The 12734-nt window shown below is 47.1% G+C and overlaps 2 protein-coding genes and 1 long non-coding RNA gene across 6 annotated transcripts in view; 2 read left to right on the forward strand and 1 right to left on the reverse strand.

Moving 5' to 3' along the window:
- Positions 1 to 1900: 1900 nt before the first annotated feature.
- Gm43403 (predicted gene 43403) lies at positions 1901 to 2540 on the reverse strand. The gene is made up of 2 exons (NR_169184.1): positions 2179 to 2540; positions 1901 to 2051 (listed from the first exon to the last, which is right to left on the reverse strand). It is a non-coding gene; the product is annotated as a predicted gene 43403 (long non-coding RNA).
- Positions 2541 to 2700: 160 nt separating this feature from the next.
- On the forward strand, positions 2701 to 5136 carry H2az1 (H2A.Z variant histone 1). 2 transcript variants are annotated; one of them, NM_016750.3, is made up of 5 exons: positions 2701 to 2910; positions 3347 to 3424; positions 3734 to 3847; positions 4225 to 4354; positions 4600 to 5136. In NM_016750.3, the coding sequence occupies exons 1-5, from the start codon at positions 2908 to 2910 to the stop codon at positions 4659 to 4661; spliced, it is 387 nt and encodes a 128-aa protein (NP_058030.1). In that variant the 5' UTR covers positions 2701 to 2907; the 3' UTR covers positions 4662 to 5136. The 2 variants fall into 2 exon arrangements, with proteins under 2 accessions (NP_058030.1, NP_001303924.1); NM_001316995.1 differs by having other exon boundaries at positions 4294 to 4354.
- Positions 5137 to 5888: 752 nt separating this feature from the next.
- The window catches only part of Dnajb14 (DnaJ heat shock protein family (Hsp40) member B14), a 48889-nt gene continuing 42043 nt past the window's right edge, over positions 5889 to 12734 (forward strand). The window contains exon 1 of one of the 3 annotated variants that reach the window (NM_001033155.1): positions 5889 to 6270. In NM_001033155.1, coding sequence (NP_001028327.1) covers positions 6138 to 6270 — 133 coding nt within the window. In that variant the 5' untranslated portion in view covers positions 5889 to 6137. The other 2 variants (XM_006502056.2, XM_006502055.2) reach the window with 2 other exon arrangements.

Genomic DNA, 12734 nt, shown 5'->3' on the forward strand with positions numbered 1-12734 from the left:
TAGTTCCTGATCGTTATGGCAGCAGGCATGGCAGCAGGCAGGAAGGTGTAAGGCTAAGAGCTTATATCCTAAGCCTTTAATCCCAGCACTTGGGAGGCAGAGGCAGGTGGATTTCCAAGTTCGAGGACAGCCTGGTCTACAGAGTGAGCTCCAGGACAGCCAGGGCTATACAGAGAAACCCTGTCTCAAAAAAAAAAAAAAAAAAAAAAAAAAAAAAAAAAAAGCTTATATCCTGATCTACAGTCTACAGGCACACACAGGCGAGATTGAGCCTGGCTTAACAGTTTTAAACCTTAAAGTGATCTCCTGTTGCATGCTTCCTCCAACAAGGCCACACCTACCAGTCCTTCCCAATCAGTTCTACTAAGGCCCAAACATTCAAATATTATGAGCCTATAGGGCTATTTTCTCTCAAATCACCACACTTTCCTTATTCTCCTTATAGGATAGTTGTTTGTTGAGTATATGCTGATTGTCAAGCACATGTTACCATGTAATCTGCATAAGGTTTTCCTAAATCCTTTAAGGGCTATGTGAAAAAGGTGGGGTGGGGCTTGAGCTTTCAAAGGTTACTAACCTTTCTGAAAAGCATGGTAGTGTGCACCTATAAGCTCAGCATATACAATGCAGAGGCAGGAGAATCACAAGTTTGAGCTCAACGTTATCTATATAGAAAATCCCAGGCTAGCCTGGGCTACAGAATTAAGATCATGTTTCAAAAATAAGAATAAAAAACATTTTAAAAGGCACAAGCAGAAAGGGTTGAGAACTAAGATTACAGTGAGGAGGCGCCACAGAACTCACATGTACTTGCTAGTTTATTCTTGCTACCACTCTTCAGTGAAGAAAAGTCAACCTTTTAGTTGGATTCCATGGGAAAAAGCTCACACAGAATTCTCTAGAGAATGGACGTATGTTATGAGGTAAATATCAAGAAATCCCATCAGAAGCCAGGGATAGCCTACTGGGCTTGGCTTTATACTTGGTTTTTTTTTTTGAAGACAGGGCCTCAGTCTGTAGCTGTAGATGGCTTGGAACTCACTGTGTAGACCGTGTGGGCCTTGAAGTCACAAAGATCTGCCTGCCTCTGCCTCTCAAGGGCTGGTATTAAGGATGTAGGTTGCCACCATCACAGCAGGCCAGTCCTTAGGTGTCTGAAATGCCATCGTTGTAGAGTTGACTAGCATTCTGCTTATGACTCTTCTGATGCAGCCTTCTAGGTGCTGGGATGTCAGGAGCCTCAGTTGTTTTCGGCATGTGATGACATCATTACAATTCCTTAGTTCCAATAAGCCTCGGAATCAATATTGTTTGGAGTCTCTCCTCTAGCATTAATGTCCTGGTATCAGAGAGTTCCTCTAATTTCATAAAATCTCCCAAACTTAAGTACTAATAATGTGGAGTTTACGCTTCAATATTCTCTTCATATTACTATTCAATTATGTAAAAAGTATAAACCGGTGATATAACTCGACGGGTGCTAGCTGTGTGAGAGTTGACTACCTGATACCTGAGTTTATCTCTGGAACCCTGGAAAGAGAGCACTCACTCAAGTTGTCATCCGATTTCCACAACTATAGTAATGAGGTGAGCACCCGCGCCCACCCACATGGCCACACAATCATGTTTAATTGAAAAGTGCTACGTATTAATATAAATGCGAAATTCGCAAGACTCAGATAATTATGGTCTCCAAGCAGCGAGTGATAAATGCAGGTGCTGTAGATCTACTAACTGCACGTCTAAGTGGCTGGCATCAGGACAGTACCGTGTGTACAAGTCTATTTTTTTTTTTAAGCCCAGCATTTGTAACTGATTACATGAACCATCTGTAACTGCTTGTGAATCATGTTACAGTTACCCCACTGACATTTACCAACATTTGTCATGTGGCAAAATGTTTTAGTGTAGGAAAGCTGACACATAATAGCTTTAATGTTTCAACAAATCAACTTTAGACACTAGGCTATAGGTGCATCCCATTGATGCGAAGTCTTCGCAAAAATATGGCCGGTGACTTCATTATAAAAAACCGCTTCATCCCAAGCTTCCTGTGTGTAGACAAAATTACTTGTTATCCCCACGGTAACTTGGCTCCACTGTTGTTATGAGACAGGATGAGGGGGGTGAGGGGTAACAAGAGGTGAGGACAGAAGTGGAGGAAGATGAAAAAACTACCGGGGGTGGGGTAGGTGACACTTTTATCAGGGAAGTGGTTCACCAAGTAGAGGCCGAGCTGAGCTCTTCTTGCCGGACGCCTTCGAGCCACCTGTCAGAAGGCAGGACTCTGAAGGAAACCGAGATCTGCGGACACGAAAGGCCAGGCCAGAGGGCAACCGAGAGGCGCCGGTTGTCAGCGAGGGGGCCAGGCTAGACCGGGAGGGAAGCTCACGTGGTCTCCGGAGCACCGCGGGGGAGTGGAGGGGGGGAGGCTGCAGCGGGGAGGACGCCAGCGCGCGCTCCTCCCCAGCCTTCCAGCTCCTCCCTCCAGGCACGTGACACCACCGTCCACTCGCTCGGTGGCGCAGCGCTCTGTTGCTGCCCTCCCGCCGCGGCGCCCCTTCTTCTCCCGGTCCTCGTCCCGCCGCATCTCCTCCCCCCCTAACTCATCCCCCACGCGCCAATCATCGCTCGAGCTCCCGAGCGCCCGCCCCGCCACTCCGCTGTGCGTTCTCCCATTGGCTGGAGCCTCAAGGACGCGTCCCGAGGGCGGGAGGCAACCATTGGTGGGCCGAACCGGCCGAGTTCCCGGATGAGGGAACATTCTGCAGTATAAAGGGCGCGAGGAAGGCGGGAGACGGCGCAGTTTGAATCGCGGTCCGACGGAGGAGTGGGCGCTGGGATCTCGCTGAGCGTCCGCCTGGCCTCGTCTCTTCCTCGCTCGTCGGAGCTTCAGCACGGTCCGAGATGGTAACGTGAAGAGTGACGGCGGGCGGCCGCGGGCTGCAGGCTCCGAGCGGGCGGGGCCGCCGTCCCCGGGGCTGGGAGAGGCGGCGGCGGCGGCGAGTGGGAGCGTGCGGGGACGGGGTCGGGACGAGCGGAGGGGAGGTGTTTTCGGAGCCCCGGAGCTCCAGGCGGGAGGCGACGGTTGGGGGGGCGCGCACGGCGCGGCTGGGAGCCGGCGCGGGGGCGCGCAGCCGCGGCGGGCTCGCGGCAGGGGTCGGCGGGGGAGAAGGGCGGGCGGGGGGCGAGCGGCGGCCCGGGGTCCCCGGCGGGGCGGGCGGCGGGCGGCCGAGCGCGCGCTCGCTCGCCTCCAGGACGCGCTGTGGTGGGGGAGGGGCGCGCCGCCTTGGTAATTCTATCTTCTCCGTCCCTCCCGGGCTCGCGGGCGTCGGCGGCGCCGCAGGCTGGCGGTAAGGCTGGAAAGGACTCCGGAAAGGCCAAGACAAAGGCGGTTTCCCGCTCGCAGCGAGCCGGCTTGCAGGTGGGTAGCAACTGCCGCAGTCGGGTGACCGGGCCTTTATGTTTGCACCCCCCTTGCTTGTTTGTCTGCACCCTCCATGGGTGTTCCATCTTAGCATGAGTGATGTGTCGCGACTTGGCCCTGCGGAGACAGTGAATACTGGGGTTTGGGGAGGGGGGGCGTCGGATCACATGTGTGTTAACTGGCGGGGCGCGTTGGTGCACCACCACCGTCCTTGGCTTTGGCGCGCACATCTTATCTTAACGAATTTCCTATCTTTGTGCATTTTTTTTCTTGTTTGTTCGTTTGTTTGTGTGCATAAAAATCAAGTTCCCTGTGGGCCGTATTCATCGACACCTGAAATCTAGGACAACCAGCCACGGACGTGTGGGCGCGACCGCCGCTGTGTACAGCGCAGCCATCCTGGAGTACCTCACCGCAGAGGTAAGCGGGAGTACGCCTGTGATCTGGAAAAGCTCTGGGGGGGCGGGGGAAAGTGGCGAGAGAGGAGGAAAGTGATGCAAGAAAACTCGCAGGCCCTAAGAGCGGCGCGCAGACCGAGGGAGCGCTAGAGGGAGCTCGCGTTCAGCCGAGGAGGCTGCTGGGCCAGAGTGTGCTGCTCCTGCAAATGCAATTGCGTGCCCCTTCGGGGTTTTTTGGGTGGTTTTTTTTTTTTTTTTGCATAATTCTGCATAATTTTATCATTCAGGTAGTAGGGAATGACAACAGTTGGTAAATAACACCATTGAGGTTCAAAGATCTTGATTGAAAGTAAGTTGGAATATTGATCATCAGATTTTTATTTATTTTTTGCCTTTTAGGTACTTGAGTTGGCAGGAAATGCGTCAAAAGACTTAAAGGTAAAGCGTATCACCCCTCGTCACTTGCAGCTTGCTATACGTGGAGATGAAGAATTGGATTCTCTGATCAAAGCTACCATTGCTGGTGGTGGTATGTCATCCCTAAACTCCTAACATTCTATTTAAGAAGAAAATTCCTACACTCCCATTGTTTCTAGAAGAGATTTCAGTACAGGGTGCTTTCATGGGGTTTGGCTTTCCACTTAGTTTTTGCTAAGATCATTGTTCATCCCTCAAGTTTTCACTTTGTATATGAATTTTACCTGCTTTGAGTTCATGTATTGTTTTTTTAAATGTTTATCCAGAAGGTAGACTTAATCTGTGTCCCTCTCCTAGGTGTCATCCCACACATCCACAAATCGCTGATCGGGAAGAAAGGACAACAGAAGACTGTTTAAGGATGCCTGGATTCCTTATTATCTCAGGACTCTAAATATTCCTAACAGCTGTCCAGTGTTGGTGATTCCAGTGGACTGTATCTCTGTGAAAAACACAATTTTGCCTTTTTGTAATTCTATTTGAGCAAGTTGGAGGCTTAATTAGCCTTCCAACCAACCAAATTTCTGCATTCGAGTCTTAACCATATTTAAGTGTTACTGTGGCTTCAAAGAAGCTATTGATTCTGAAGTAGTGGGTTTTGATTGAGTTGACTGTTTTTAAAAAACTGTTTGGATTTTAATTGTGATGCAGAAGTTATAGTAACAAGCATTTGGTTTTGTACAGACATTGTTTCCACTCTGGTGGATAAGCTCAATAAAGGTCATATCCCAAACTAGCTTTAAACTTGCTTAATAATCGGGACTTACCTTAGATCTCACTCAGCAACAAGTACATTCTCTGCTTACTAATTAAACAGTGCATCTGTAGTCATAACCCCGTGGTACTTTTGTTGTTTCTTTGTATCATATGACCTCTTAGGGTCTTAAAACTTGGGAAGAAGCTGGAGGTAACTGCTTTTGGCGTCCCCCCCCCCCCCAATTGACAGTTAACTAATGTGAAAGGGCCTGTATCCTAAGGTGGGACACAAGTACAGAGACCCTCAGGGTACAACGAAAGTACCTCCACCGAATGAACTTCGGATATAATTTGCTTTTAGTGACCAGACACAGGTGTGAAATGCTAGTCACATCTTGATTCATGCCAAGCATGTTCCATTATTATACATTGACCCCTTTCCCCTCCCTGAGCCTTAAGACATGTATCCTAATTCCTGGAGCAAATCAAACAGAATAGGAGGTGCTTAAGCAGCCTATGTGGATGAAAGAACTTCCTGCCTTACAGCTGCTTTAACCCAAAGAGCTGCATTGTACCTGCCAGGTGGCAGGTGGGTCAGATGTGCCGCTGAGAAGGGCTGGGGAACTGCGGGGGTTGGGGGTTCCAGGGCTTCCGATCCAAAGCAGGAAGCGCCTGTAGGACGAATCCATGCGGCAATCACTCCCTAACGGAGGCCCAGGGCTTCCCAAGACCTAAGGGCCAGGAGGCCTGGCCTCTGATCCTTGTGGATCTGGTCGTGAGGGTCCCTGTCCCCACCCCGGTGGCGCGGAAGGCGGGCTCCGGGCCACACCGGAGCCTAGGGGCCGGGGCGTCCGCGCTCCGCCAACCCACGGCCTCCCCGCCCTCCTCCCGGGTTACCGCGTCGGCTTTACGGTCCGCCAGGCCCGGGAGGGACGCGGCTGGCGCCGCTGCGGCCGCGGGGGGCGGGGAGGCGGCCGTGAGGAGGCGGAGCTGCGAGGCCGCCCGTCGCCGGGCCGCCGCCGCGGTGCCCGCTCCTCCCCGCGCCGTGCCGCGCCGTGCCCCGCCCGGCCGCCTCGCCTCCTCCGCGGCGGGCCCCCCTCGCAGCTGCGCGGCCGCGGACACCGAGGCAGGCGCGAGCCATGGAGGGCAACCGCGACGAGGCGGAGAAATGCGTGCAGATCGCTCGCGAGGCCCTGAGCGCCGGCAACCGCGACAAGGCCCAGCGCTTCCTCCAGAAGGCCGAGAAGCTGTACCCGCTGCCGGCCGCGCGCGGTGAGCCCCGGCCCCCGCCGTGACCCCGGCCCCCGCGCCCTGCGCCCCGCCGGCCGCGGCCGCTCCAGCACTCAGGGACACAGGCGGGGCGCTGTGGGGTGCTGGGTGACGGGTCCCCTCCCCAGATCAGCCTAGGCCCCTGTGAAGTGACAGGAGCGGGGACTCCAGCGGCTTCTCGGGCTTCACCATCCCCGGGTTCTGTAATTTGTCCGTTCCTTAAGCAAGTATCTTCGAATACCTTAGATGACACTGCTTTTCCCAGGGAGGAGAGAGCCCTTACAAGACAGCTCCACTTTCGAAAGGGATGGTGAAGTTATTGATGATTCCTAAATAGTGTCTGGTTTGATATGGCACCGTAAGTACCCGCAAGTTCGGTACATCGCTAAAGAGTAGGCTATGGACTTACCCTACTTTAATTCACCTTATTCATTGTCTAACTCTACAGTCAACACAACACTCACAAAGCGCCACGAGTTGTGCCTAGTATTTTATATGCCCCTCTTATTCCTCAGAAAAGTACCGTGTTATTTGACCATGTGCAGAAACTTTTGCCAAATGAATGAATGAATGAATGAAATGAATGAAAATACCTTGCCCAAGGTCGTATAGGAATGGGCAAAGTCATAATAGGCACTGAGTTTTAATCTCTACAAGGCCTTTACTACCGTTTTTTGGTTTTGTCTTTTTTTTTTTTTCCCATGCCCATAGGATGACATTTAACTGTTGTTGAAAGAATTTCCAGGTTAAGAGGATTAAGAGGAAACTTGATAAGCAGCCCCCTGTTTTAATTTATTGTTTTCTTAATTCTTTTTACATCGTTGAAGCCTTTTATCTCTGCTGATTTTCACTTTACCTTTTTGTTAGCATTGGGACAGGGCAGGAAAAGATAGTGAAAGAAAAGTTAATTGTAAAAAGTGTGAAATAAAAATTATCATTTTTAGGTGTACAGTTTAGTAGTGTTAAGTATTTTCATGCGTACCACAGGATCGGTATTTTTTTGTTTTTTATCTTACACCAGTTAAGTAACCCCCTGTACTCTCCTGTTTCCTGGTAGCTCCCTTGCTACTGTCCATTCTCATAGACTAGTCTAATTTGGTACCTGATCTATGTGAAATCGTACAGAATTTGACTTTGCATGTCTGCATTATCTATTTACTTACTAACTTCAGATTTCATCCATATTGCAACCCGCGACAGATTTCCTTTTTTAAAATTGCTGAACAGTATTCTATTATTTATATACCCATGTGCCTAGGTGTGGCTGTGCACATACACATTTAACATCACCTTTTCTTTTTGGAGGGTATTTATTTAGCGCGTTGCGTGCATGCGTGCGTGCAGAGGAATAGGTCTCTCCCCACATAGTGTAGAGATTGAGCACAGGTCTAAGCTTTGACACTAGCTGTCACAAATTCTTACTTAGTCCCTGTCAATGATGTTTGGGTTGCTTCCACCTCTTTTGTGTTGAGTAATGTGCCTATGAGCATGAGTGTCTACAAGCCTGATTTCAGTTCTGCATATATACCCAGAAGTGGGATTCTTGGGTCATATGGTAATTCTAATTTTGATTTTTGAGGAACCAGCACATTGTTTTTCCAGCCCGGCTGCACCATTTTCGTACGATCCGCGTGGTTCCAGCTTCCCAATGTCTGGCAGAGCGTGGCAGCTCCGTTTTTTATTTGCAGTGATAGTCACTAGTGACTATGGGGACAGGTCGCTGGCGTTTTGATATCATTTCTCTGATGATTAATGATGTTGAACAGTTTTTCATTTGGCGACTTGTATTTTCTTGGGAGAAAAGTCCTCTAAGTTGTTTGCTCATTTAAAAATCAATCTAAGCTAGTTCCAGGACAGCCAGGGCTACACAGAGAAACCCTGTCTCAAAAAAACCAACCAACCAACCAACCAACCAAAAACCCAATCAACCATCCAACAAAATCAGACTGTTGTTATGGATATCGAGTTATAAGGGCTCTTATATATTCTGGACATTATGTCTTTGTCATTTATATTTTACAGAGCTTATTTGTTCTTTTAGGTCATCTCTCTACCCTGGGGACTGTCATTGGAGGCCTGAGTTTTATGTAGTCGGTTTCATTTGTCAAGTTTTGCTATGTTGTCTGGGCTTTTTGGTGCCATATTCAAGAAATCATTAGCAGGAATTACCCGTAGATCCCTTTTACTGTGTAGATATATTTAAATCAGTTGTCTTCTGCTCTTGGAAGGACACTTTTAATATTAAAGTAGTAAGTACCCTGGGCGAGGCACCTTGGCTTAGAAGGCCTGGCTCTTCACCAACTGCTTTCCACGCGGTCTCTAGTCCTTGTCGTTTGTGAGGCAGGTACAGTGTACTGATCCTGGGTATGCGGAGGACTAAACGAGTTGATATAAAGCATCTAATGAATCTTTCCTATTTTACAACTCCGGTCATCTAAGAATCCTTAAATCGTGCCCAGATTTCCAGCGGTCACGCTTCTACTGTGCAAGCAGCTCCAGTGAGTCTGCTAAAGGACACTGTCAAAGTGCAGGGTAATTATGGCTCTGAAAGTCATGGGTGTAGGGAAGGCGAAGGCATGGAAGACAGACAGTCAGGGGCAACGAGATTCTAAGGGGATAATCATCCAATAAAGTGGTAGGGTACCATTGTGAAGTAGTCTAAAACAGTTCAAATACAGACTTTGCCATCTCTATAAGCCATTCTAAGCTTTAATTACAAGCAAAATACAAGATAACAGCAAAGAGTGGATGTGACCCAAAATTAAGCAATGTGACTCTTGTGCGAAAACCATATTTTACAGAGTATCACAGGAGATGTTTATGAGAATAATTTAAGAACTCAAGAGGGGAAAATCTGGAATATTTATGAAAAGACCCTAATAAAGATCTTGTATAGGAGGAAATTGGTACTTTCGAGTGACTTGAAGTTTTATTCCTGAATTTTACCTATTCTAGATGTGTACCAAACTAATAGCTCAGGAAGCTGACTGGATAGGTTTTAGGGTCTGCCTATACTCTTCATTTCCATCGTTCATTTCCATGGATGTGATGAGTGGGAGACCACAAGATCAAATTCCAGCCTTTCTGTCATCTTAAAATTTCATATCAAGTGAGAAGGAAATTTGATAAAACCTTTCAATAAACTGGCAAGCTCTTCTCTTGAGAAGACATTTGATATTGAGAGGGAAGTGCTGTCCACCGTCTAGCTGAGACTCTTCACTTTCGACTAGCAAGGATTGCAGATGCTCATCCTCTGGGTTACATTTGTAGGTTTGTTTAATTGATGTGGTTTAGCACTTGGGAGAGGTGTACAGTTTCACTGCCGTGAGGCTTTGAGCACATAGTTTTAATTTTTAGATTTTTCTTTTTTCTTTCTTTTCTTTTCTCTTCTTTTTTTTTTTTTCCCGAGACAGGGTTTCTCTGTATAGCCCTGGCTGTCCTGGAACTCACGCTGTAGACCATGCTGGCCTGGAACTCAGAAATCCGCCTGCCTCTGCCTCCCAAGTGCTGGGATTAAAGGAGTGTGTCACCACTGCCTGGCTAATTTTTAGATTTTCATAGTAAATCTATAGGGATTGTGTAAAGTGTAGATTTTTTTTTTTGTTTTCTATCCTTCCTCTTTCTGATTGACTGACTGCCTCCCTCCCTCTTTCTCTCTTTCTTTCTCTCTCTCTTCCTCTCTCTCTCTCTTCCTCTCTCTCTCTCTCTCTCTCTCTCTCTCTCTCTCTCTTTCTCTCTTTCTCTCTTTCCCAGGAGACAGGCTTCACTCTGTAGCCCTAGCTGGCCCAGAACTCACTATGTAGACCAGGCTGCCTGCTAACTCCCCAAAGAGCACCTGTTCTGGCCACCCAGTCTCTAAGATGCTGAGATTAAAGGCATGAGGGCACCACCATGTTTGACAAGTTTGCTTTTGTTGTTGTCCTTGTTTGTTTGTTTAGAGAAGAGTGTATTTTATTCTTCTTAAGAACACAGAGGCAATTGGAATCAAAGATGATCAACCATGGCCATTCAGCAGCTACTCGGATGCATTTTACTGCGTGGATCATTTATAAATGACCCCTGCTTCACAAGAGTTAAAGTAGCCCCTTTATTTTCATCTGTGCTACAGATGATATACATTTTTCTGTCTTTTTTTTTTTTTTTGGTTCTATTACTTTGTATTTAATACAAAATAGAAAATTGTCCCTCCCTTTGTCTCACCTGAACTGAAAAGAGATTTTAAAGTATGTGCATCTGAATCATTATACAACCTATTTCCTTAAAGATCATTCCATTCTTTCCCTAGTTGGCTTACTTAAAATTCAGTGATAAGAACATTTACAACAATCATTTTTTTGTACTATCCAGTTAAGGGTTGGAAAATGACTTTGGAATTTCTGTTATTAGTGAGATACTTGAGGTGTTAGCACTGAAGAAAGAGTTTGGGTTTGGACTCAGCACTGTGTCCATTAGATACCCATTTCCACTTGGGAGTTGCAGGCTTCTCACCCAAACAGTGAGGGCATAGTTATTCAACAGATGTTTATCAGACACGTGCTATCCTCTGCACCAGGCAGCATGGTGTTTAATTTTTATTGTATTTTGCCTGTTTGGATGTTTTTCCTGCTTGCATGTCTGTGCACCATGTGTGCCCAGGGTCCTCAGAGATGGGAAGAGGATACTGGAGCCCCTTGAGCTGAAGTTATAGACAGTTGTGAGCTGAGCCATCTCCCAAGCCCACTGACAGTGTTTTAGGGATTAAGTGGTAATAGGACAAAATCTTTTGCCATGGCATTGACAGTCTAGAGGAGAACTAACCATCTGGTGGGCAGAATGATGACAGTATCATTTCAATAGTTTGATTTTTTTTCCTTTTTCTCCCCCCCACTTTTTCTCTTTCTTTGTTCACACTCTCTCTCCCTCCCTCCGCCTCTCTTCCCGCCTCTCTTTTAGATCACATCTGGCCTCCAACACTATAGGTAGCTGAGGGTGATGATTATCTTCTGATGCTCCTGCCTCTCCTCCTCCACTGCTGGGGAGCTGTATGTGAGCATCACCACACATCACCACGCATCACCACACATGGTGTACAGAGTGCTAGGGGGCAGCCTTGACTCTATGCCAGCTCGGCACACACTCTACCAGCTTAGCTAGGTTCCAGGCCCACCATTTGTGTTTGAGCCTCAGTTTTCTTTTAAATAAACCATTATTTAGATTTCTGGATGTGTCTGAGTGGGACTACACGTGTAAGCGTGGGTAGGGCAGAAGATGGCATCCTGTTGGGTCCTGGGAATCCAACTCAGATTCTCTGGAGGAGCAACCAGTGCTCTTAACTGTTGAGCCATCTTTCCCGCCTTAAAGAAGACTTTTATAGGTACATGCGATGTGTTCTGTATTAATTAACTCACAGGTAAAGCATGTTTAAAATTAAATTAACTGTAAAATTTATATGATTACGACCAATTTTTTTTTTTGAGAAAGAAAATGTCTACTAGTGAGAATTGACAAAACAAACTGCATTTTACCTGTGGAGGTGATGATTAGAATATATATTGATTGCTACAAAAGAATGTCTTCAGCATGTTAGCAAGAGAATGGATACATGTTATTTATTTGTTTGTTTTTGATTGTGATAGGCTCTTGCTATATAGCTCTGGCTACCCTGAACTCACTATGTAGATCAGGCTGGCCCGGAGCTGACAGAGAGCATCCTGATTCTACTTCAGCCCCATCCCCACATTATCATCTAGAACTAGATAATAATTATAAATCATTATCTTCTCATAAGTGTAGAAATTGCTAATACAAAGGCTTTCCTAATTCCACATTTAAGATAATAAAACTAGATTTTGAGTTCCAAAGTAGTAGAATTTGTTCCAGTTTCATTTGTTTAATTAAAAAGATTTATCTCCTGATTTATGTATATGTGTGCTTGGATTAGTTTCTATGTGTTAGGTGTATACTGGGGCCCATGAAGGGTTTAGTCTCAGATCCACTGAAACTGGAGTTCCAAGCACCCATATGGGTGATTGAGTTCATTTCCCGGCTGTGCTGGTTTTTAAGTTAGTGGATCTAAGGACTAGTTACCATGTGCGAACACACACACACACACACACACACACACACACACACACACACACAAAGTCCAAGAACTCAGTGCTTGCTCAGTCCCACGAGGCTGGATGTTTCTGCTGTTCTGTATAAGCTGGAATCCCAAAGAAGTGGGCTCCAGTGCCAGCCGAGGAATGGATGTGCCGGCAGTGAGGACAAGCAGCCAAAGGATCTACGAATGCTTCCTCCTTCTGTTGTTGTATGTAGGCTTCCAGCAGAAGGTATGGCCCAGGTTAAAGGCATGTGTCATCCTGCCTCAAGATCCGGGTCAAAAGCCTGTGTCTCAAGATCGCTCCATTTCTGGATTGTAGTTCCTTCCGGATATAGTCAAGTTGACAGCTGAGAATACTTACCCCTGCCTTCAACTCTGTTCATAG

This window comes from Mus musculus, chromosome 3 (genome assembly GCF_000001635.26).
Source record: "Mus musculus strain C57BL/6J chromosome 3, GRCm38.p6 C57BL/6J".
NCBI classification, from domain to species: Eukaryota; Metazoa; Chordata; class Mammalia; order Rodentia; family Muridae; genus Mus; species Mus musculus.